This window comes from Stegostoma tigrinum, chromosome 12 (assembly GCF_030684315.1).
Source record: "Stegostoma tigrinum isolate sSteTig4 chromosome 12, sSteTig4.hap1, whole genome shotgun sequence".
In the NCBI taxonomy this organism is placed as follows: domain Eukaryota; kingdom Metazoa; phylum Chordata; class Chondrichthyes; order Orectolobiformes; family Stegostomatidae; genus Stegostoma; species Stegostoma tigrinum.
Genome location: NC_081365.1, coordinates 64,018,594 through 64,045,125, shown reverse-complemented (window position 1 = coordinate 64,045,125; position 26,532 = coordinate 64,018,594). Strand labels below are relative to the sequence as shown.

At 40.2% G+C, this 26,532-nt stretch overlaps 1 protein-coding gene and 1 long non-coding RNA gene across 2 annotated transcripts; both read right to left on the bottom strand.

Moving 5' to 3' along the window:
- Positions 1-562: 562 nt before the first annotated feature.
- Positions 563-3,376, bottom strand: LOC132206004 (toll-like receptor 7). Its single transcript, XM_059650000.1, has one exon. The coding sequence runs from the start codon at positions 3,374-3,376 to the stop codon at positions 563-565; it is 2,814 nt and encodes a 937-aa protein (XP_059505983.1).
- A 211-nt stretch (positions 3,377-3,587) lies between these two features.
- LOC125457080 (uncharacterized) lies at positions 3,588-22,113 on the bottom strand. Its single transcript, XR_009446567.1, has 3 exons — positions 22,009-22,113; positions 13,614-13,782; positions 3,588-3,688 (listed from the first exon to the last, which is right to left on the bottom strand). It is a non-coding gene; the product is annotated as an uncharacterized LOC125457080 (long non-coding RNA).
- Positions 22,114-26,532: the final 4,419 nt, after the last annotated feature.

The following is a 26,532-nucleotide window of genomic DNA, read 5'->3' as shown; positions in this document are numbered from 1 at the left end:
TAACAGAGAGAGTAATTTAGAGAAAAGGCGAATAATGCAGGGGGGTAATGTTTGGTAATGTGAATTGTAATTTGATGATGGAAGATCTGGAAGAACATTTAAATCAAAAGTGTGAAGTTGCTGATGTTACAGGCATGGTACTGAAAATGTGAAGTTTAGAGTCAAAGTGAAGAGGAATTAGCGATGATGGGAGGTTGAGTGTGAAAATGTGCAATATGCACATCGAGAGTGATCAGATGGAGTAGTGGCTTGGGCAGTGCCCATGGGAGAGAAATGTTTTAATTTTAAGCACATTGAAAGAAGTTCCTGAGCACCTTCGAATGACAGTGGCAGCTAGAGGAAAAAAATTGACAGTTTATTATCAGAAAGGGAGATGAGAATTTTAGACTTATTCTTTATCTTCAGTTTAGCTTAGTTCCATAATAACTTGAAAGGCAGTTACAGTTAAGCTTAAGTGGTCAAGACGTAGTTGAGGATGGATGGCCAAGAAAATACATTGGACTTTGTAGCCTACCTGATCACCTATTGTGCATCATGCAAATAAAAAATGGCTTAATTGGATTCAACTGAATTCTGCAATTGTATTGTAGCTTGAGTTATTGTTTGCTGCTATTGCGTTTCTTAAGCATTGCCAGAAAAAATCTTCAGAATTAGGATTTTTAGGCCAATATAACACTGAGCTGCGACATAACCTCTTCCTTAATTTCAGATACTTTGAGTTTATTAAAACAGGTTCCAGTAGGATCAGCACGATTACATCTTCATTTTTATCCATTAATCTTTGATGAGCCATATAAAAGGCTGTTTTGAAACTTCCAGTCTTGACATATCTCCTTGTAAGCACGAACACAGTCTTTTTGCTCTTGTGTATGCTTTGAGAAAGATTCTCAACAACAGGCATTCCTAATTCCCAATCTCTCTCTTCCAAACAGAGGCAAAGTTGCCTTTCACCTTTATCTTCCAAATGAACCAATAATTCATTGACAATCCAGTCTGTCACAGCAAGATCTGAAGTGTCATAAGCAACAAACGCATCGTAGGAGCAGTTCTGCACTTTAAATGTGTGACACTGATACTGTTTCAATCTAGAAGCACAGAAATTGTACAAGTACCATACATCCCAGTAAAACAAATGATGGGTCACTGCTATAAACATGGTGCAAAAAATGATGATGGCAGAAGCCAAACTTAGTGAAGCTGCAACATCATCCATTGCACATGTGTGCTGATCAAGGAGAATAATGCTCTGTCCTCGTTGACTCTCAGGCGATCCACAGGTAACATCAGTGGCCAGCTGAGGAATGTCCAGGTCACATGTATTAATCCAGGCAATAAATGGCACAAGTTCACAAATGCAAGAAAATGGGTTCCCCTTTAAAATCAGAACTTCCAGGAAAAGTCGTTCATTTGTTGAAAAAACTGTCTGCTGTAACTTTTGAATTTTATTATAACTTAAATCAAGATACTTAACTCTGTTTGCTGATGTAAAGAAACTTATGGGGAGTTGAGAGATTCTATTTCGTTTCAGCAACAGTTTTTGGAGGGACTTGGTGCTATTGTACAGCCTATCAGGGGCAATAGTTAAGTCATTATAGCTCAGGTCTAAAGTCAGCAGGTTCTTCAAAAAGCGAAGTTGTGGCCAGCTAAACTTATGTAATTTGTTGTGTCTCAAAGACAAATATGATAAATTATACGGTAAATTTTCATAAATTTCAGATGGGATGTACTCAAGTTTGTTGTATGATAAATCGAGATGGGTCAAATTTATTAGATTTTTAAATAAGCTTGTATATCTATAATCCTCCCTTTTCCACAAAATATCCAGCCGATTTCCTTGGAATTTCAAAAGTTCCAAAGAGGCACTGTTCAATCTATTTTCTGTTAGGGTGAAGATGGCATTGTTGCCTAAATTTAACTTTTTCAAATATTTAAGGTTTTCAATAAATCCCATTTTATGTGTCACACCCTCGACAACAAAATAATGCTGGTTGTTGCTTAAGTCCAACACTTCCAGTTGCCACAGTTCTTGAAAAGCGTTATCATAAGCTGGATCAAGTCGATTATAAGAAAGATCTAAATATTTCAAATTTGACAAGGATGCAAACTCAGTCCCATTTAAAGCTTGCCCAATTGCATTTGATGACAAATTCAGGCACCTTATTTTCTCAAGGCCAATGAACAGTTTTGGGCTGATGAAGAAAATACTATTCAAACTCAAATCCAATGTCATCCCATATGAATCACAATCCCTCTTCATGTTTGGCCCAAAGATATAGTCACCATCATCATTAAGAGATTCATGTCCAAGGTGGCTATGGCCAGGTAGTAAATTTGATTCTTGTAATCTTGATTCCACATACGGGAGGTATTTACCTTTATATGTAGAATCATGTAGAAGATTTCTGTTGACTGATGGAGGTGATATTCTATTTTCTGAAAGATCTATTATCTTTAGCGATTTGAGATTTTTGAAGATCGTTAAGTTTGCCTGTTTAATGAAATTTGTTCCAAGATTGAGAATGGTAAGATTGTGGAGAAGGAACAATGGTTTTAGATCCTGGTAATCAAGTTCTTTGAAAACATAACCTTTAATATATAATTCTCTCAAAGAGACTAATTTAGAAAAATTTTTTGAAAGATTGATATTATTGAAATAATGAGCTATTTTATAGTTGAATGACAAGTCAATTTTTTCCAGCCTGGGTAGGTGGTTTAAAAAGTCTCCAGTAGCAATTTCATCAATCAAGAAATTCATTTGAAGATATAAAACCTTCAAGCTTGTACAATTCTGAAACCAGCTACTTTGTATTTTACGGAGGCTGTTGCTGGAAAGAATTAATGTCTGTAACTTTGGAAGCCTTTGAAAAGCATCTGGATGGATGTGAATGGACTTATCTCCCGGGCAGGGTTCACATGGGAAAGGAGCATTAAAACATCTGGGGCAGTTTTCAGATAAGTCAAGGTATTCCAGACCAATCAGATGTTCAAAATGATCAGGGTTTATAAATTGAATCTTGTTTTTATTGAGATTTAATGAAATTAGCGTTTCTGGCAAGTTTCGAGGAACAGTAGTTAAATTATTTGAGCCAAGTGATAGATTTTTCAGTTTGTTGCCACTTGAAAATGCTCCATCATGTATATAGTTGGACACATTGCAGGGATTGTGATAGTAACAATTTTGCGACAAGTGAAGTATTTCTATGTTTGACAGATTGGGTAGATCCTCTTTTGTTATATTAAGAATCTTATTGCCTTTGAGGCTGAGCAGTTGTAAACTAAATGAGAGTTTCTTTGGGATTCGTTTAAGCTGGTTTTGATTCAGGTATAATTCTTGCAGTTTTATCAGAGAGGAGAAGCTGTCCTCTGCAATATTCATGTTCTTCCCAGGTGAAACATTCTGACTCAAATCTAGCTTGGTTAGGTTTTGTAAGTTGGAGAAATAGTAACTGGAAATATTTGAAATCTGATTATTTGCCAGATTTAGACTTGTTGCATTTGCAGGAATGTTTGCTGGTATGCTTCGAAGCCGGCTGTTTCTGCAGTCTACTTGAATAGAGTAGCCATTATTCTGTAAACTCACATCACATGGAAGGCTTCTGGGAATCCAGCTGGGTGTGAGTGGTAAAACAATTTTGAGTAGAAAGAGGAAGCACAGTAAAATTAGTGCTGAAGCTGATGTTGGTTTGACCTAAAGAAACATTTTAAAATAAGTCAAAACAGGAAGTTGACTTTATTACTCATTTTCTGTGTACAAATACAGCACTTTTCAATTAAAATGTGCTATTTTCTATTCATGATTCACAAATTTATAGCACATAAAATATAGACACAGGGCTGAATTCCAGAAAAATTGGCTAAATGTCACTTTCTGGATGTTTTTGTTCATGAACTTTAATATGCTTTAGAACATAGAACATAGAACATAGGACATAGAACAGTACAGCACAGAACAGGCCCTTCAGCCCACGATGTTGTGCCGACCATTGATCCTCATGTATGCACCCTAAAATTTCTGTGACCATATGCATGCCCAGCAGTCTCTTAAATGACCCCAATGACCTTGCTTCCACAACTGCTGCTGGCAACCCATTCCATGCTCTCACAACTCTCTGTGTAAAGAACCCACCTCTGACATCCCCTCTATACTTTCCTCCAACCAGCTTAAAACTATGACCCCTCATGTTAGCCATTTCTGCCCTGGGAAATAGTCTCTGGCTATCAACTCTATCTATGCCTCTCATTATCCTGTATACCTCAATTAGGTCCCCTCTCCTCCTCCTTTCTCATGCTGCTTTATACTGTTCACCTTGTTACCTACACACCATGCCTTGATGACCTCTCCTGCACTTGTGCTATCATGCACTCGTCAACAGTAGAAGCAGTCACCATTGCTGGAAACTCCAGAGATTTCTGGGGCTGACACCATATTCAAAACTCTGTCGTGGACTAGGTCAATCACAGCCAGCTTGGAATTGCCCATCACATTGCACGTAGTGGGAGGGGAATGAATACAAAAAGCTTTTGAGGTTGCATAGTTGGCAAGGAGGCATTTCATTGGAAACCCAAGCTCAAATTCATAAATGTACTTTTTGGTCGACAGTCATTGTAACTGCAATAAAGACCAAGTTCCACAGACGACCTATTCTTCATGTCGTGCCACGTTAGGACACTGTATAAGAGAATGATGGCCTTTCTTAATTGCACAGTGTGGCATAACATCTTCCCATTGTTCAATGTAGGAGCATTGTATGCTGGAAAGACTTCAAAAGTTTGACACTGTCAACCTTTCTTGAGCAACAGCAAAAACAAAATGAATAAAATAACAACAGAAAAGGCTGCATTTGCTCTGAAAACAAATAGGGGTACTCCTCTTCTGAGCAATGAGAAACCATCCAATTCCAGGTCACTAGCAATTTTCACCATGTCACTGGTCATTATAGATTGAAAATAGTAATCTCTGAAGCTGAAGTATTCACAGGCAACCTTCAAAAGGGCATTTGCCCCTTGTCACACTCTTTCACAATTATTGCCCCATCTGTGCTCCATCTTGTTGCTCCCAATACCTACAACTGACTTCCCAAATTTTATCATCACAGCAATAGACCTGATGTCCCACTCCTCAGCCTTCTTGGATGAGTATCTCTGATTGATCAGTGACCATCAAATCCCCTGTACTATTTGCGCTGAACCTGTAGGACTGACTGTGGGCCAGTGCCCAGACAGCAGTGATAAATAATCTTTGATTCTGACAACCCCAAGCAGCCAACTGGCCATGTCCAAGCCCCTGAACTGACAAAGGAGAATGGCTGATTAAGGCAGGACTCTCAACTGACAACAGTCCCCTGTGACTTAACAGAGAACTACTCGCCTAGACTTTGAGACATGGCTGTTTGGTTGAAGCACGTGTGGTATGTTTTTCATGTACACCGGTGGTACACAGTGCAGGTGTGAGATTCACTTTGCACACCCCTTTGACTGAACATTACTGAAATATATGACAAGCTGCCTGACATTGCACCTGCGCTATACTGAAGGGCAACTTATATGTGGTTATGTTCCCACGTATCTGCTGCCCTTGTCTTTCTAGATGGAAGCGGTCACAGGTTTGGAAAGTGCTAAGTAAATTTATTAGTTTTCTGCTGTGCATCTGGGAGGTAGTACACGCTGCGGCTACTGAGCATCTGTGGTGGAGGGAGTGGATGCTTGTGGATGCGATGCCAATCAAGCGGGCTGCTTTGTCCAGGACAGTGTCAAGCCTTTTGAGTGTTGTTGTTGGAGCTGCACTCATCCAGGCAAGTCAGGAGTATTCCATAACACTCCTGATTTGTGCCTTGTAGATGATGGACAGGCTTTGGGGAATCAGAAGGTGAGTTAATCACTGCAGTATCTTTACCTTCTGATCTGCTGTTGTCATCACTGTGTTTGTGCAGTGAAACTAGTTCAGTTTCTGGTCAATGGTAACCCTAAGATGTTGGTAGTGGATGATTCAGTGATGGAAACATCATTGAATGTCATAAATGTTCGATTATCTCTCATTAGTGATAGTCATAACGTCGCACTTGAATGGCATGAATGTTGCTAGCCACTTTCCATCCCAAGGTTGGATGATGCCCAGATTTTGTTGCATTGGAGAATGGACTGCTTCATTACCTGACTGACCCCATAGAGGTGTCACTCTGAGCATGCCCTCGACTGTCTATATGATTTGTCTTTAAATAAAACATTGTTAATATTCACATTGACTATTGTAGAGGCAACCAGATGCCTGATAACTCAATCCAAAGAGGAAATGTATATCTACACCATTTCACATATATTTATATATTTAAATGTTATTTATTTGTAACTAAATCAGTATACCATGTGCATGGGCAGTTGGGAAGGTAAGTGATTGTTATTTAAGCACTTACCTCGAAGCCCCAGGTCCTACACAGTAGGGCCTCACTCCCTCCCTCCTCCTCTAACTTAATTAAAAGTCCACAGACTCGCAGCAGGAAGAGTGGGAGCGACAATCAGAGGCCTACAGGAGGGTGAATCTCTGCTTTAAAGATTAGCAAATACCTACTTTGACCGGCAGAGCCCTCCATTCCAGCAGCAGAAAGAGCGGGAGCTCTAACTGAGAAGGACTCTCGTGTGTTGTTAAGGTAAGGCTTTTCAATTTATATCCTTGTGTATTGTGTAATTGATTAAAAGTTTAATTGCTTAATTGAAAAAAAGTGTAGCAGAGATGTACTGGAAAGCATCTAATACATAAATTGTAAAAGTTAACTCAGTAAGTAGTAATGGCTGGACAGGTGATGTGCTGTAGCTGTATGATGTGGGAGCTGGCTAATCCCATTGTGAACGGCAGCGACCACATCTGCAGCAAGTGTTGGTTGCTGGAAGAACTCTGGATCAGAATAAATGATCTGGAATCTGAGCTTCAAACTCTGCGGCACATCCGGGAGGGGCAGAGTTACCTGGACACTTTGTTTCAGGAGGCAGCCACACCCGGTAGATTAAATAACTCAAATTCAGTAGGTGTTCAGGGACAAGGTGTGACTGTAAGTGAGGCAGGTAGGGGGATTCCGAGTTCAGGAGTGCAGGAGCCTCATTCCTTGACCTTGACCAACAAGTATGAGATTCTTGCTCCCTGTACGGATGAGGAAAAGGACTGTGGACAGGATGAGCCAGCTGACCACGGCACCGTGGCCCAGAAGGCCATTCAAGAGGGGGGAGCAAAAAGACAGGTAGTTGTTATAGGGGATTCTATTATTCGGGGGACAGATAGTATCCTATGCAAGCCGGATCGGGAGTCCCGAATGGTGTGTTGCCTGCCCAGTGCCAGGGTGTGGGACATCTCTGACCGGGTTGAAAGGATATTGGAGCGGGAGGGGGAGGATCCTGTTGTTGTGGTCCACGTTGGGACTAACAACATAGGCAAAGCTCGGGTAGAGGACCTGTTCAGGGATTACGAAGTACGAGGAAAGAAATTGAAGTACAGGCCCTCAAGGGTCATAATCTCCGGATTACTGCCCGAGCCACGTGCCAATTGGCATAGGGAAAAGAAAGTTAGGGAAGTAAACACATGGCTAAGGGATTGGTGTGGGAAAGAGGGATTCCATTTCATGGGGCATTGGCATCAGTTTTGGAACCGGGGGGATCTGTACCATTGGGACGGCTTCCACCTGAACCGACCTGGAACCAGTGTTCTAGCGAAAAGGGATAAATAGGGTGGTCAGTAGGACTTTAAACTTCTGAGTCGGGTTGCGGGGAAGGGAAAGTGAAAGAGACAGGGAGTATGGAGTTAAATGGAAAGATAAGCAACAGGATAGCATGTGTACAGGTCGGTTTAAGCTCGAGGCAGACTAGGAATACAGCAAAAAGGAAGGATAGCTTAAGACATCTTAGGATTTCCAATCTCTCTAACAGTGATAAGAAAGTTAGCATTAAGGCACTTTACCTAAATGCTCGTAGTATTCGCAACAAAGTAGATGAATTAACAGCACAAATCCTCTTGAATGATTATGATGTAGTAGGCATCACAGAGACATGGTTGCAGGGAGTTCAGGACTGGCAGTTAAACATCCAAGGATTCACAACATATCGAAAAGACAGGGAGGCGGGCAGAGGGGGTGGGGTTGCCTTGTTCATTAAGAATGAAATTAAATCTATGGCACTGAATGACATAGGGTCAGAAGATGTGGAGTCTATGTGGGTGGAATTGAGGAACCACAAAGGCAAAAAAACTATAATGGGAGTTATGTACAGACCTCCTAACAGTGATCAGGGCCAGGGGCGCAAGATGCACCGAGAAATAAATAGGGCATGTCAGAAAGGCAAAGTCACGGTGATCATGGGGGACTTCAATATGCAGGTGGATTGGGTGAATAATGTTGCTGGTGGATCCAAAGAAAGGGAATTCATGGAATGTTTGCAGGATGGCTTTTTGGAACAGCTTGTGATGGAGCCCACAAGGGAGCAGGCTATTCTGGAATTAGTGCTATGTAATGAGCCAGACTTTATAAAAGATCTTAAAGTAAGGGTACACTTAGGAGGCAGCGATCAGAATATGGTAGAGTTCAGTCTGCAGTTTGAAAGAGAGAAGGCAAAATCGGATGTAATGGTGTTACACTTAAATAAAGGTAATTACAGGGGCATGAGAGAGGAATTGGCGAAAATCGACTGGAAGCAGAGCCTAGTGGGGAAGACAGTAGAACAACAATGGCAGGAGTTTCTGGGTGTAATTGAGGATACAGTACAGAGGTTCATCCCAAAGAAAAGAAAGATCATCCGGGGTGGGATTAGACAGCCATGGCTGGCAAAGGAAGTCAGGAAATATATCAAAGAAAAAGAGACAGCCTATAAAGTGGCCAAGAGCACTGGGAAATCAGAAGATTGGGAAGGCTACAAAAACAAACAGAGGATAACAAAGAGAGCAATAAGGAAGGAGAGGATCAAATATGAAGGTAGGCTAGCTAGTAATATTAGAAATGATAGTAAAAGCTTCTTTCAATACATAAGAAACAAACGAGAGGCAAAAGTAGATATTGGGCCGCTCCAAATTGATGCTGGAAGGCTAGTGATGGGAGATAAGGAAATAGTGAAGAACTTAATAAGTACTTTGCGTCAGACTTCACAGTGGAAGACATGAGTAGTATGCCAACAATTAGGGAGAGTCGGGGGCAGAGTTGAGTATGGTAGGCATTACAAAAGAGAAAGTGCTAGAAAAGCTAAAAGGTCTAAAAATTGATAAATCTCCTGACCCTGATGGGCTACAGCCTCGAGTTCTGAGGGAGGTGGCTGAGGAAATAGCAGAGGCTTTGGTTGTGATCTTTCAAAAGTCACTGGAGTCAGGGAAAGTCCCAGATGATTGGAAAATTGCTGTTGTAACCCTCTTGTTTAAGAAAGGATCGAGGCAAAAGATGCAAAATTATAGGCCGATTAGCTTAACCTCAGTAGTTGGTAAAATTCTTGAATCCATTGTCAAGGATGAGATTTCTAAATTCCTGGAAGTGCAGGGTCAGATTAGAACAAGTCAGCATGGATTTAGTAAGGGGAGGTCGTGCCTGACAAACCTGTTAGAATTCTTTGAAGAGGTAACAAGTAGGTTAGACCAGGGAAACCCAGCAGATGTTTTCTATCTAGACTTCCAAAAGGCCTTTGATACGGTGCCTCACGGAAGGCTGCTGAGCAAGGTGAGGGCCCATGGTGTTCGAGGTAAGCTACTGGCTTGGATTGAGGATTGGCTGTCTGACAGAAGGCAGAGAGTTGGGATAAAAGGATCTTTTTCGGAATGGCAACCGATGACAAGTGGTGTCCCACAGGGTTCAGTGTTGGGGCCGCAGCTGTTCACCTTATATATTAATGATCTGGATGAAGGGACTGGGGGCATTCTGGTGAAGTTTGCTGATGATACAAAGATAGGTGGACGGCAGATAGTACTGAGGAAGTGGGGAAGCTGCAGAAAGATTTGGACAGTTTAGGAGAGTGGCTCAGGAAATGGCTGATGAAATTCAATGTGAGTAAATGTGAGGTTTTGCACTTTAGGAAAAAGAATACAGACATGGACTATTTTCTAAATGGTGCGAAAATTTGTAAAGCAGAAGTACAAAGGGATCTGGGAGTGTTGGTCCAAGATTCTCTAAAAGTTAACTTGCAGGTAGAGTCCGTGATTAAGAAAGCAAATGTAATATTGTCGTTTATCTCAAGAGGGTTGGAATATAAAAGCAGCGATGTGCTTCTGAGGCTTTATAAAGCTCTAGTTAGGCCCCATTTAGAATACTGTGTCCAATTTTGGGCCCTACACCTCAGGAAGGACATACTAGCCCTGGAGCATGCCCAGCGGAGATTCACATGGATGATTCCTGGAATGGTAGGTTTAACGTATGATGAACGGCTGAGGATCCTGGGATTGTACTCATTAGAGTTTAGAAGGTTGAGGGGAGATCTAATAGAAACTTACAAAATAATGTATGGCTTAGAAGGGGTGGGCGCTAGGAAGTTGTTTCCTTTAGGCAGGGAGACTAGGACCCGTGGGCACAGCCTTAAAATTAGAGGGGGTAAATTTAAAACTGAGATGAGACGACATTTCTTTAACCAGAGAGTGGTGGGCTTGTGAAATTCCTTGCTACGGAGTGCAGTGGAGGCCAGGATGTTGGATGCCTTCAAGGCAGAGATCAACAAATTCTTGATCTCAGAAGGAATCAAGGGCAACGGGGAGAGTGCAGGGAATTTGAGTTGAAATGCCCATCAGCCATGATTTAAATGGCAGAGAGGACTTGATGGGCCAAATGGCCTTACTTCCACTCCTATGTCTTTTGGTCTTATGGTCTTATGGACAGAAACTAATATCAGTGTACATTTAAAATTCATTATTTCGTCATTGAATATCGACATGAACACAAGGTTGTGAAACTTTTTTTTCACACCATCACATAAAAAATCCTCACTTCATTGCCTATCTAAATTTTCCAAATTTATTTTGCAAACAAAAAAAAAGCAAGTGTAGCAAACTGCTGTTAACTGGTTGTTCTGAAGTATTATTCAAGAGATGATAAATGTTGAATGACATGTTTCTTCTGTAGATGAAATCATAAATTACTCCTGAATCTTTGATATAATAAGCTCAGAGACAATCATTTAAAGTCTGGTCAAATTTGCAACGTGAAATCTACATCCCCAGGATATTATAGTCTACCTCCCAGAATACCTATGGATATGTTGAGCTCTTTCCAAAATTTGTTAAGTTTTGGAAAGATTTCTCCAGATTGGAAGTTTGTAACTGTCATCCCACTATTTAGGGTAGGAACAAGGGAGCATCTAAAATCAATCCCATCAATCATAAAGGATGTGATAGATGGACACTTAGATAACAATGATCAGATTGTGCAGAGTCAGCACTGAGTTGTGAATGGAAACCATGCTTGGCAAACTTGCTGAACTTTTTTGAGATGCTACTAAGAAAAATTGATAAAGGGAAGAATCAATGGATGAAGTAAACTTGGACTTTCAGAAGGCTTTTGATAAGATTCCCCAATGAGGTTGGTTAGCAAAATGAAAACACTCAGGATAGCAGGTAATGTATGGTCTGGATTAAAGATTGGCTAAAAGACAAAAGAAAAACTGAGCAGTCGGAATAAATGGATCATTCTCACATTGACAGGTTGTAGCTAATGGGATACAGCAGGGATCAGTATTTAGACCCAGCTGTTCACAAAATATTTCAAAGATTTGAACATTTTAACCAAATTTAACTCATCCAAAATTACAAATGAGACAAAACTAAGCAGGAATTTATGTTGCGAGGAAGATGAAAATGTTTTCCTGACGATTTGGACAGTTTAGTGATTGGACATGAATAAGACAGACTGAATATAATGTGGAAAAACATGAGGTTATCCATTTTGGTAAGATGTGCAGAATATTTCTTAAATGATGAGTGGGTTAATAAATGTAGATATGCAAAAGGACCTGGGTGCCCTTGCCAATAAGCCACTGAATGCTAACAAGCAAATGTGCAAGTTACTGGGAAGGCTTCTGGAATTTTAATTTTTAACACAAGAAGGTTTGAGTACAGGAGTAGTGAATTATTGTTAAAATTGAATAGGAGTTTGCTTACACTGCACCAGGAGCATTGTATGCAGGTTTGGTTTCCTTATCTCTGTGAAGATGTTATTAAGTTACATCTACTTCTCAGATGGTACAAACCTTCTATGAAGTGATTTGGCATATTGACAATAATTGCTAGAGTTTCGAAGAATGTGATGTTGAGACCTAAAAAGTACTTCAAGGGATAGACATAGTAATGCAGGTAGGATGTTTCTTTTGGTTGGGGAGTTGAAAATCAGGGGCACAATTTAACATTTAGGACTGAGTCAAGAAAAACTTTTTAGACTCATAGGGTTGTGAAGCTTTAGAATTTTCGACTCCAGAGGGCTGTAGAAGCTCATTCTTTGAGTATATTTAAAATAGATATTGATAAGTCTTTATCAGTGGTATAAAGAATTCTGCGGATAATGAGAATAAAAAGCATTGAAGTGTTTGATCAGCCTACAGAGCAGGCTTGATAGGCTGAAAGGCCTCTTCTGTTCCTGTGCCCTAACTTTATCTAGTTTAGTTTATCTACTGTTTAATTATATGCAGGCAGGGGCATTAATTTGTAGAATCTGAAGGAAGCAAGAGATGGAGAAGGAGGTTGCTTGATCAAGGGTCAATGATAAAGTTGTTGTTAATTTATTCCCCATTATGCTCAGTCACTTATTCTTTGCGACTGAACAATGCATTATGGGGAAAAATAAAATCATGCCCCTCATTTAGCTGAGTGATATACACTTTAGCAGAAACAGAAATGGTACTACTGGTTTCTTTCTTTAGCACTTTGAAGGAAGCTAAGGCAAGAATAAGCAAAGGGTAGTAACCTTTATCCAGTGTAACATCCTTCAGTTGAACCCAAAAAAGTTCAATCATCTTCAGGGTATTTTGCAACTCGAAACACACTTACAGTAAAATATTATCATTTTTCTTGAACCCCCATATAAGAGGGTTCTGGGATTAGAATCACTGTCAAAGTTGGGAGAAAACATAGGCAAGTTTTGTTGAATAGATGTTTCTATGGTAGCATTCAATGTTGTTTCTAGGAGATGCTCTACAGCCCTATGATTTTCTGATCTTTTGTTATTTGGAGATGCTTAGCAATCACATGGAGATAATGGTTAATAGGGACTTCACTGATTTCAGTGCATTTGCTAGTATGCTAATTCATAGTATGTGGTGATGTAAGGATTAAATGTGAGGTGTTGCTACATCTCACTATGACCCTTCAGCTATTCCTCTCCATCTTTAAAACACAGGCAGGGACACATCGGTTTTGTAGGTTCTGAAGTAACACGAGTCCGCAATTGGTTGTTATCAAACTCTTGTTTACAGTAGTCAAGTGTCACCTTAATCTCCAGAGCTTTTCATGCACAGAATGGAGGGTAATCACATTCTCCAGACATGGGCGTGGGGTATGGAGGAAAGGGGCGGACAAAGACTTAAAAATGAGTGACAGAAAAGAAGATTTTGAGTAATTCTTAGTATTTTTGGAACATTGCACATACTTGCACTAAAAATGAAAAATCAAAATAACTCACCATTTTCTCTTTGATTTTGAGAATTGAAATATCCCCAGGGAAAGTTAAAGCAATCTACTTTTCTTTTCGAGAAAGTGACAGGTCTAATTTGTGTGTAAAAATCTCAGAAGTGTTGACTGTTCATCCAACTTGCAGATTCCACCAAGGCACTGGGTGAAGTATGCTTTGCCTGAAAGGAGTATAAATGACAACACATTAAAAGTTAACTTTGCTGTTGTGCCTCACAAAGGTGCATTGAATAAAACACGGCTGTGTGTGACACACGCATACTACTCCTGAACCTCTGGTGGAGAAAAATAGAAAATGCTGAAACCTGTAGCTGGCCACACTGCAGTAAAATATAAATTTGTGGTACCTAGGGACGTAGAAACAGAGACAAGATGTTTAGTCAGCACATTAACTCCATCGGTCTGTATTTGAAACATAGGGTGGGATTTTCCCATCTTTTAGTCAATGTGATTTGTTAAGCAAGAGTCCTGGCTGGTGCCCAGTCCTAGCTAGCCAAGTGCCAGTTCTGCCATGCGATTTTCCACTTTTCATTTCATTAAATATGCAACTAGCATTTGGGTACCTATCTTGCCAAATCACGTGGTCAAAGAGGTTAAAGAACTTGCCACTGCTGGTACCATATGACATATACACTGAAATAACTCCACAGAGACTGATATTGTGTCACCAAGTCACCTTTTATCTATGCATGCATAAAACTTGACACCGATCTGGCTTCTTCAGAGCCAGCTATCAATGTGAACAGGATGTCCAACATTCCTATTTGTATCTGTCAGCCAGAACTCCCTGATTGGACCAGATTAACAGTCCCAGTCAGGAAACTCACATTCTATGAAAGTTCCCTTGCTGACCTCATTACAATAATTCCACACACCTCTATCACTATATTTAAAGCCCAGCTGTAAACCATTTCACCTGGTACACGCCAGAAACCAGACCTCACATTATGGTGTTTAAGCCTGAGCATTGAAAACGTAGCCCTGCAAAAAGTTCAGTCCATCACACAAACCAATCTATTGATTCCATCTACACTTCCCTCTGCCTCAGAAAGGCAGCCAACACCACTTAAGACCCCTCCCATCCTAGCTACAATCTCTACAAACCTCATCCATGAGGCAGAAGATACAAAAGCTTAAACACAAGTACCAACAGGTTCAAGAACGGCTTCTTCCCTGGGATTAAGGAAGAAAATTCTCATGTTCTGTGCCAGCTGCAGAGCTCAGGCATGGTTGAGTGAATGAACAGGATGTTACAAGTAACATTTGCTAAAGTCATCCAGGCAGCAGGGCAGGGAGGGCCAGATCCTGATGGGACTCAGGGCAACCGCCAGTAGAGTGACCAGATAAACTTAATGAGTTATTAGACTTCTAAATGTTTCTTTCAAATTTCAAATGCAATGTTGGTCTTGCTTTTTTTGCACCTTCCTTGCAGCCTAACCTTGTATTCCCCAGTCTGTTCCATCACCCTATGATCTGTGACCTGTTGCACCGCACACAAAATAAAACTTTTCACTGCACCTGGTACTTGTCATAATAATAAATCAAATCAAAAAAGATAAGCTCACTTCCCACTTTGTTGCTTGGGGCCTGGCAGATTGGTGGAATGGTGGAGAGGAGGTCAGGCATTTTTCCTCCCATAGGATACCTCACATGCATACTAAGCCACTTTGGACGTAAACTGCAGCCCAGGATAGTGCCACGTCTCAAGTTAAAAAAAAGACATCTGGGTGTGCATGTAGAAGGTCAGTCATCCTCTACACCCCACAAGGGTAAGTGCCAATATTTCCTCTCTGCTACCTCACTCTGACAAAACCCACCACCTACTCCAACTCTGTTACTGCAGGCTCCTTTGACCAAGATTCATGAACTATAGTTGTCACTATTGCATGCATCATGTCCACTCAATGTTCTCACCCAAACGACTCATGTCTTCTGCCTACTGCACCTGGGGGCATCTCACCACCTCATTTGCTCCTGCATCACCATTCATTGTTTTTTCATCACTTCCATTGCACTCAAATTGCTCCCTTTGTCCCATTGCAGGAAAGATCAGCCCAACCCAGAAATTAAGCCTCCACAGCATTCCAAATGACTTCGCTGTAACCACTAGACTGGTTGCACTTGACCTGCAGGATTGTCTGTGGCTGAAAGCCCAGACTGCGAGGATGAAGTTCCTATAACTCTGGTAGGATCAAACGCATGATTAGCCATCGCCAACGCCCTGTACTGGAATCAGCTCAGCCCCTTGACTGACTGTGGTTGTACCCCTCTTGACCATAGACCCCCTTCACTGCACTAAGGACTACTTTTTTTTGACTTCCACAAATTCTCATTTTCTTGAGACAGACACGGGACATTTGCCACATTAAGCTGTTGGCATGTGCTACAGTTATAATGTTGATGTAGCAAAGTGTTGCACAATGATATGTCCATCTCCCTGACTGATCGCTTTTCCCCACCATCACAAGCTGCCTACCTCACCCTCTACACTGAAGAGCAATGCAATCTAAAGTGGCTGGTAGCCTGCAACTCAGCACTGAAACCAGTGAGTGCATTCTAAGAAACCAATTTGAAGTACCAATAGAAGCCTTAAAGTAACTGGAAAAGAAAATAAAGTGAGTCGCAATAAGATGCATTCTAATGACATGTATGTATGTCCCTGTGCACAAAATGAGCTGGCAAAAACATCTAAATCATAGGGGGCTCTAGAGCTCCAAAGTAAGGTGGTAAAGGGTGAAGGCATTGTGTCAGATCTGCAACAGTTACTGAGTAATCAACAGGATCTCGTCTCACATCCCCAGGACTGGTACTGCACTCAAGTGAATATGCACTTCATTATTAGGGCAGAGAGTTGGTACTGAACTGACATGGACAAGATTCAAAAAATATGATGAGGATTTGGTTGGTAGGCTCTGTGTGAGCAGGTTGAAATGAAATGGCAGGATGGGAGAGTTAAAGCTGACTCCACAGCAGATGTTAGCAAGAGAAGTCCAGTTTAAGTTGTGTTAGTCAGGAAACTAAGACCATGCAGGAGGGCTAGCTAATGTGTGAAGAAAGGTATGAAAGATGTTTTGGGAGAGAAGTCAGAAGGTGAAGTTTAAAATAAGTTTAAAATAAGTTTAAATTTGTTAATGAAAGGCCACATAAGAGGACATGAATTGCGTTTAGAGTGTACACACAGAACATTTCTAATCCCTCCTTTCTAATATTTCCCAGAAGGCAGTCAGGAAAGAAACATTAAGGATAGAGATGTAAAATTAATAAATAAACATGCGAGTTCTATGGATTTTTTTTAAAAAAGAGGATATTTAAAATTAAAGGAAATGTTAGTTAATAACAAAAGGGGCAATAGGAGCAGGTACAAATAGACTTCATGGGATCACTCTCTCTTAGTCATTATTGATTAATTTACAGAGTGGATGGAAGCCTGTCTCACAAAAGACTGTATAATTGTTGGTCAAATGTGATAAAGGAGGTTATCCTGAGATGGGGAATGCCATTATAGTCGGTTTTGGTCAGGGAACACATTTAACAGGACCAGTGATTAAGGAAGAAAATTCTCATGTTCTGTGCCAGCTGCAGAGCTCAGGCATGGTTGAGTGAATGAACAGGATGTTACAAGTAGCATTTGCTAAAGTCATCCAGGCAGCAGGGCAGGGAAGGCCAGATCCTGATGGGACTCAGGGCAACTGCCAGTAGAGTGACCAGATAAACTTAATGAGTTAAAACAGGAATGCAATGAAATTGCTAGGGGATTTTGAGACTGGTAACCAGGAAGTAGGATCCTAAAATAGAAAGCTAAATGATTTGTGAGAGAGATGTGTGAGCAGCTGCACAGACCAAGACAGAAAGTTAGGGACTAGCAGATCACACACAATACAGTAATAGAGGCAGAACGGAACAGGCTGAGGTTCTGAGTGTAATGAGGAATGTCACAGTAAAGGTTGCAATGGTGGATTTGGATTTGCACCAAAATGGGAAGGACCTTATGAGGTGATCATAATTACCAAACTGTGCGTTGTGCATGGCCACAAAAGAGAACATAGAACACAGAACATTACAGCACAGTACAGGCCCTTCGGCCCTCGCTGTTGTGCCGACCTGTCATACCGATCTCAAGCCCATCTAACCTACACTATTCCATGTACGTCCATATGCTTATCCAATGACGACTTAAATGTACCTAAAGTTGGCGAATCTACTACCATTGCAGGCAAAGCATTCCATTCCCTCACTACTCTCTGAGAAAAGACTACCTCTGACATCTGTCCTATATCTTTCACCCCTCAATTTAAAGCTATGCCCCCTTGTGCTCGCCGTCACCATCCTAGGAAAAAGGCTCTCCCTATCCACCCTATCTAACCCTCTGATTATTTTATATGTTTCAATTAAGTCACCTCTCAACCTTCTTCTCTCTAATGAAAACAGCCTCAAGTCCCTCAGCCTTTCCTCGTAAGACCTTCCCTCCATACCAGGCAACATCCTAGTAAATCTCCTCTGCACCCTTCCCAAAGCTTCCACATCCTTCTTATAATGCAGTGACCAGAACTGTACACAATACTCCAAGTGCGGCTGCACCAGAGTTTTGTACAGCTTCAACATAACCTCTTGGTTCCGGAACTCGATCCCTCTATTAATAAAAGCTAAAACACTGTATGCCTTCTTAACAGCCCTGTCAACCTGGGTGGCAAAGATCATTGGAAGCATTAGTCATGGTTAAAGGGGTGGGGGATCCAGTGGTGAGTTTAATTGGCATTCAACAAAACATTAGCTCCCAGGAGTAAAAAATGGCTTCAGATTCCAACCACCAACTCATTGTGTGGACAAATGGATATGTGCTACTTTCCTTGACAAGGGCCTTGGCGGTTTTGGCTGCGAAAACATCAACCTACGATGTCACCAATAATTGCAATAATAGCAATGAGAAAGAAAAAGATACTGAAGCACAAATTGTTAACCCACCTTACCCAGCTTTGAACCCAGGACCAGAAAAAGGGCTAATGTTGGTAAAGGATGTTGAACTTTCATATGATAACTTATACAATGAGCTGGTACCAGTTGTTCTAAACATCTCCAATATTGCTTTACTTGAGTGATATTCAGTACAGACTTGAGCATTCAGTGACAGTGCAGGCAGCTTGCTTTAATGATGGAGGCTGACCAATGGCTGCACCCCCAGATCCCAGATAAAGATGAACTGAAACACTGCCTGGTCAATGATGTTGCTGCAGCATCTAACTCAGGAGGAAATTCAATTGGTTTGGCAATGGTGCAACAAAAGTTTCAGATATTAAGCTCTCAACTGAATGAATTTCTGAAAAAAAAGGTACAAGGACCCAGGAGAGAAAGCTCAGTACAGACAAAGGCCTGACATACTAATTCTCTGAACTTGGCCTCTGTACTGGAGTAATGCCTGGGCCATTAATAAATTGCTCAATATGCAGAAAATCCACTTAAATGATGCAGTCATGAAAGATGTCTACAAACAGATGGATTATGGATATACAAGGAGATGAAGGAAAACGTGTTACAAATTCATGAAAGTGAGATACCTCTGTGGAGAACAAATGTACACTCATTTAACCTGTCACAGAACAGGGAAAATAGCTGCCAGTTCAGGCATTTAATGTACGACATAGAATGGTTTTACGTATAATAAGCTAATTGGAATTGTGCTAACAATCCCAGGCACACCAGTATTAAGACCAATTAAGACATGCTTATAGACAATATTGGCTGAGTGGTATTATTTCTGAACTGTTAATTTGGAGACCAAAATAAAGTTCTGGGGACCCAGGTTCAAATCCCACCACCTGGTATCCCATTAGTCAGAAGCTGTCAATGTCAGAAAGACCCATTTGTTCCTGCTCAGTTTTCTGTCTTTAAGCTAGTTGACCAGTTTATTTTGGGATTATGGTAGGCATGGACTGGCTGGACTGAAGGGTCTGTTTCCATGCAAAATGAAAATCTGAAATTAAGAGTCTAATGATGACCACGAAACTATTGCCAATGGTCAGAAAAGCCCATCTGGCTCACTGCAGTCATTTAGGGAAGGAAACTGCCATCCTGACCTGATCTGGCCTACGTGTAACTCCAGACCCACAGCAATATGGTCAACACTTAGCTGCCCTATGGGCAATTAGGGATAAGCAATAAAGGCTGGCTTAGCCAGTGAAGCCCTCATTCTATGAATGAACAAATAAAATTACAAGAGATTATTATGTGAGGTGTAACCAAATATAGTAGAAATAATGAAAATATAACAAACACCACTTTAAATAGATGTAGTGTGGTAGCCTCTTTAATAGTATATCTATATCCAGTAAGTGAAACAGATGAAGCAAGGAGTAGATTAATGCAACAGCCAGTTGTACAATAGAAGTTATGTAGCCTGTAATGGAACCAACACATGTCGCATTTTTGGATACCGGCAGACGGTGCATTATCACATCACAAAAAAGAGTACTAATATGGCAAAAATTGATCCTGCTCCATAATTAACCATGTGATGCATTTGTACCAACAGGAAATTTAAAGTCCTGTAAAGAAATGGTTAGCTTTGTACAGGTCCTACCAGCGACAGGACCCGGTACTTTTATCATTGGGCTGTTAATCCAATAAAAATATCTGGAATTAAGAGCCTCATGACTACCATGAATCCTTTGTCAGAAAAATCCATCTGTTTCAATAATGTCATTTGGGGAAGGAAACAGCCATCCTTACCTGATCTGGCCTTCACGTGACTCCAGGGCTATAGCAATGCTGTTAGATACTTCACCTACAATTTCATTCAGTACAGCTCCAAAACTGGCATCTATTCAATAATGAGGACAATTGCCAACATATGTCCAGTACAGAAAAAGAAAAAGCAGGACAAGCAACCCAATAATGAATGACACAGCTTTCTATTGTAATTTTGGACTATGTAAGATGTTTTACGTGACCAATGAACTCCTTTGAATATATGACAATGCACCAAAATGGATAAATTTATGTTTCCTTTCATTTACATGTTGCCACCTGATACAATGAAATAAATTTTCTATCATTAGTGAAATCTCTTATACCTTGCATATTTCTAGAGATCTCTGTTAATTAGGTGTGAAATTTTCAGGAGTGTCAGGACAGTGACATAGTGGCTCAGTGATTAGCACTATTACCTCACAGCACCAGGGACACAGGTTCATTTCCACCCTTGGGCAACTCCAAGTGGAGTTCTCCCTGTATCTGCATGGATTTCTTCTGAGTGTTCTGGTTTCCTTCCAGCCCAATGACTTGCAGGTTAGGTGAATTGGCCATGCTAAATTATCCATAGTGTCTTTGGGATTAGCATGGTAATTGTGGGAATAGGGTATGGGGGGTGGATTATATAAATTCCTTTTGAAAGGATGAGTGTGGATTTAATGGGCCAAATGGCCTGTTTCCACACTGAAGGATTTCTATGACCAGCTCCTGTGTCTTTTGTTCACTTTCTGTTACCATTGAGAATAAAACTAAGCTATTTCAGTTGTTAAAATTCTTTGTTGTGTCACATATGATACTAATTTTAATCATGGTTCATTAAAAAGAGAAATGGCATTTTTAAGTTGTTTCAACATAAATGCGTTTGACAGGAAATTATCTTATTAATTCTATGTTTAAAATTGCAAACTTAGCTTCTTGGCCACTGAATTTGTTCCAATGTATAATGAAATATGCTGTCATCACATGATGTTACTCCACTTCCCACATATAAAATAATGTTTAAAAGAACAAATAGCTTCTCGTTATTTTCAAAGAATTTACATGCTTCTTTACAATTAATCTTTCAGAAGCCTGAGACAATTGTACTTGTGATGATCCATAGGTGCAGGATATTGACTGCACAATGATCAGTATAATTACTTTGATAATCCTGGTAGACTTTACAGCTCTAATTTTCAATTTACAAAATGAGGTGTGTAAATGTCCTTTTAATTTGCTTTTCGTTCTGCATTTCCCATAAACCTACTATGTTTTAGTAAAAGCAGAAAACTGCTCCCAGAGAGCAATGACAGAGCCAATTTTAAGAAGTTATTATTGTCCTTACTTGTCGATCATTTACTGTGTAATGCACAGATTCCTACATTTGAAGCAGGAAAACGTCACAACATCCAAAATAAATTGTCTCCTAAATCATAGCGTCAGATACATTTTTCTGTGTAACTGATTGGGTCATTACATGGATTATAACGCAAGAGTTCATATCAGCTTTTTAATTAGATGCAAGCCTATAGCCTTTGACAGATAATTAAGTTATTATAATCAATACACACATAATTGTTGCCACTTAAAATACATATCAAAATACATATTTTCATTATATTTACTCTCATAGATGATTGAAGAAAAGGAAATATTTCACTCACCACTATAGAGTATGCATTAAAGTCTTCCAATGTGTTATTCAGGAGCACTATATTTTAGCCGATGACTCTTGGTATGGAAATGGAGAAGTTCCCGCCTGATCGCAGAGGAATAATGCAAACTGTTCAGCTCATTGTATTCTCAAAATGTAATGCTTTATTTGTGACCGCAGTGTTCCCATTTAACCAACGTGACAAAATATTGTGAAATACTTGATGTACCTAAAATTAGCCAAAAAATACCATGGGCGACACTCTGAATTACCCAAGAAGTAATATAAAATCGACTTTAATTATTGTAGAAAAAAGTCATAAGCATTAATGGAAAGTATCAAAGGAGGTCAAATTTGGACCAAGGAAATCCAGTAACAAAACTGTTATCTACAATGTGGAAAATCATGAAGGTATTTTCTATCAAAAAATAAGATAAGAAAAATCCAGCCAATTACTGCATTATCAGTACATTTTCAATTATCAGTAGTGATTTTGTCAGATTGATTTAGCTCCAGACCTTGTTACAGCCTAATCCAATAACCTCTGTCAATTCAGATCCAAGCCAGTCGGTTAGACAGAAAGCAAGTATGGAGTTGTTCTCTTTCTGGTATGATGTTAGTGATTGCAATAAAGATAGGAATATACAGTGAAAGTGGAATAATCTGTGCCTCTACATCAGGAAAAAACTTTTTGACTTGCCCTTCAAGCCTTAAATAATGACTCCAAGAATTTCGCCATTGAGTGGCAAGTATATGCCACTTCCAATTTGCCTCTCCTTCATCAAGAATCTAAATAACACATCACATAAATCAGTACACAACCTGGCAGCTCCTTCATGTTGAATGTTTGTCCTGCCCATCATGCAGCAATTGAGCCTTCACAATAACATCCTGGCATTCTCCATTAATGCCACCTCGTTGAACTTTTGCCCAAGCATTGGGCATTGGCAAACCACCGGCTTCACCACATCATCGTCCCTGCTCTCAGGTCAATTCACATACCATTTCATCCATTTAACACTTTACTTTAGAGCTCAGAAATATCTGGACTTGCATTGTTTTGCCACGTTGCTTTGTGTGCAGACACACATCTGTATTTTATACATCTGCACAGGATGCATCTTATAGCTTATATTGCTTACCTTTCACTCACTTTGAGCTTATTTGGAAGCTGCCAGCCTCTTTATATTACATTTTTCTTTCTTAGAACACACTAGTTGGCTTCAGCACAGAATTGTGGTCTGCAAGCATCTGTTTGGGTCATATTAATTTCTTAGTACAGAGTCTATAGTGTTTAGTTACAGGCTGTCGACCTCTGTGGCATGCATTGTTTTATTAGGGCAGAGTAAGAGTCAGGTAGCTTGTGATGCTGGGCAGCACTGAACAGTCAAGGACATGGACATGTTGCTAAATGGCACTTTACTACTTCAAACCAGCAACTGTGCCAGCAGTTTATGCCACAAACACACTGCATGTGCTTCAAACAAATAGCTATGTGTGGAAGTCAATGTGAGCTGCCCACAATGGAGTAACAAGGATGACAATCAATCGGGGAAACTACCATCTTCTGTAAAGGCTCTCATTCAATTCCAGTTCGGGGGCTGACCACATTCACTCAGGCACTTGATCCTACTGGAATATGAGGGTTCATGTCCTTGCAGGCCACCGATATGGCTGCAGTCAGTGCTGTAATACAAGTGCTGGGAAATCCAAGGGACTTAGCCAGGGTGTTATGGAGACATCAGTCTAGGGGTGAGCTGGGATCTTTCAGGTTTGTCCTTTCAGGCTTAACTGTCCTGTCTTTCAGTTCAGTGATATGGTCCTGGTCAGTCATGGGGATTTGGTCAAAATGATCAAAGTATTTATCAGGGAGCAGTTCATAGCATTCTACAGAAAATGGACAGATCAGGTCTGGGAATGGGCTTTAAACTGGGAATGGATCACTCAGAGAGTGAGAGTGATGACAGTGATAGGGGACAATTGTAGTAGGATGGAACCTCATAATGAATGGCAGAAGACTGGGAGTTTTGAAAGGTTTTGGAGAGATGGATTCAAACTGGTAACATTGACTCTTGTATGTACGTTGGGAAAATATATGGCCAACAAAGCCCTGGGAATTTCAAATGTCAAGGGTTCTGGCATAAAGTTGGGACAGTAACGGGTATATAAAGGGTCTCCACGGAAACTGGGTAGTGTGAAAGGTTATAAGGGTCCCAGGGACACCAACATAAAAAGAGTTATAAAGTTTGGGGAAAATGTGTACTTCAAAATGGAATCTGCAAGTCACTGACAAACAAATGAAATTGGAACCATATCATGCCACATTGAGGATAAAATTCAAAATGGCTGACAACATGAGCAAAGTGGACTGAGTTTCTTGCTATTTATTTCCTTTAAATGACAGAATGAAACTCTTGGAAGTGGTGGGCCTACTAGGCATTAGAATAATCATGTTGCTACTAATTCAGTAATGTCACCCATCTGATTTAAACTGGTATTTCAGTGGCAAGTCATTCATTGTGCATGAATCCAAATGAAAGCTTACCACCTTGGCCAATCATTGCCACTATATGGAATAAATTAATTGCCTCCTTAAAATGTTGACAAAGCAACAGTAGTAAGAACAAGTTAATTAAAAGCAAAACTTGAAGGAGCATTTTCCTTGGAAGGATGTAGCAATCTAATTGCTGGCAGGAATCAACTCCCAATGGAGATTGAAAATTTTGGTGTGCAGGACAACATTCGATAAAGTGTCGTAGATTAGAACTCCTTATTAAGCCATGACAATGACATCACTGGAAAGTCTCCATGTGAGGGTATAACATGAGGCTTCATTGTGATGGATGTGAGAATTCAGGAAGTCCTTCAATAAAATTGTTTTTTCACTGACATTTCCCAAGGACTTAACTCCTTGTAGATCTCACATGAACAATTGTGGCCTTGATGCTCCTCTGAAAACAATGTAGAAAGACTCAGTAATTAATACTTCATCAGCAAGTTCAGCAAGAATAGCAACCTTCCATGGTTACCACACAGCTTATCTGTCATTTCCTAATTATTGACACATAAATGCATCCAGAAAGTGATTGATATCATTTTCACCAGAACACAGATCTGAATGTCTTTTATTCATGACCAGAAGAGTCTGACATCTTGGACAATATGATTCTCCACCACTGTTGATTTATCCCAAATGCAGGTGATATCAACTGTACCTATATTGCTTTGAGCGTACCCTTTCACCAACCTGCAGAGTTCTTCAACAGAAAAGATTTCCACTCCATCAATGTTTAAATTATATATAACCGTCAATGACAAATCCTGAAGACCTATGTCAGAATTCTAGGGAGCTGCCATGACTTCTACACACTAGAGAGCTCATATATGCCTGCCTACATCCAAGATCCATACAGGGAAAACTGCTGGAAAACAAAGGGTTACATCCATGAACATGGCCTGCAATATCTTTATAAAATCCTCAGATGGAGCGCATTAAATATAATGCTTTCATGCTTCCACCAGGAACTTTGTGGAACAGGTTAAAGACTTCCTGAAGATGAGGTCTTCCTGAAGGTGAGGTTTTGATGCCAGTTAACACTCCTGCAGTTATATCAGCCAACCATACTGAGAATTAAATAAAATTTTATAAAAAGGCCATTTAAAAAGGGTAAGATAGCTAGTATTGTAAGGCACATTTTATTATGCATGGATCTTGAACACTCTAAAGGCATGTGTCTAAAGAAATGACTGGCCAGAAAACTTGCACTCCTTAAATCTTATAACAACCTTTAGAGCAAACTAGAATATAAACAGATTCCTATGGACAGGATAAGAGGAAGACCAAGAATGGCAATAATAAGATAAATAATGTGACTATAAGGGCAGTCAACAGCTGAGAATTCTGCAGGAAGTAACTCACCTCCTGGCTCCTGAAGCCTGTCCACCCTATAGGGTGCCAGTTGGAATTTTGGAGGACCATTCCTTCTTGCCTGGATGAGTGCATCTCCAATAACTCAAGAGGCTTTACGTTATTTGGACACAGCATCCCACTTGACTAACACCCCATCTGCAATCTTAAATGTTCACTACCTTCACCAACTGGTGCAAAATGATAGCAGTTTGTGCTAGTTATAAAATGCACTGCAGCATCTCCTCAAGATTACTTCGATTGTATCTTTTAAGTTTGTGACATCTTCCACCCAAAAGAACATGGCAGTATGATTCTGCAAGTGACACATATTCTGACTTAGAATAATATTGCTGCTTTTTCCCTGTCTTTGGATTAAATTCCTGGGACTGCATCCGGAATAGCACCGGGAGTTTTCCCACATTAGATGGACTGTGGTGGTTCTCAAGAGTAATTAGAATTTGCCAATCGTAACCAATATGCTTTGAACTGATTTTTTTAATGGCAGAATTACTCAATACCAGATTATGACAGCAATTAATCAAAATGCTTGGAAGTTTTAAGCAATGAATGAAAATGACCAATAGATTTACGAAGCAAAGAATTCAAGATAACTGACAAAATAGC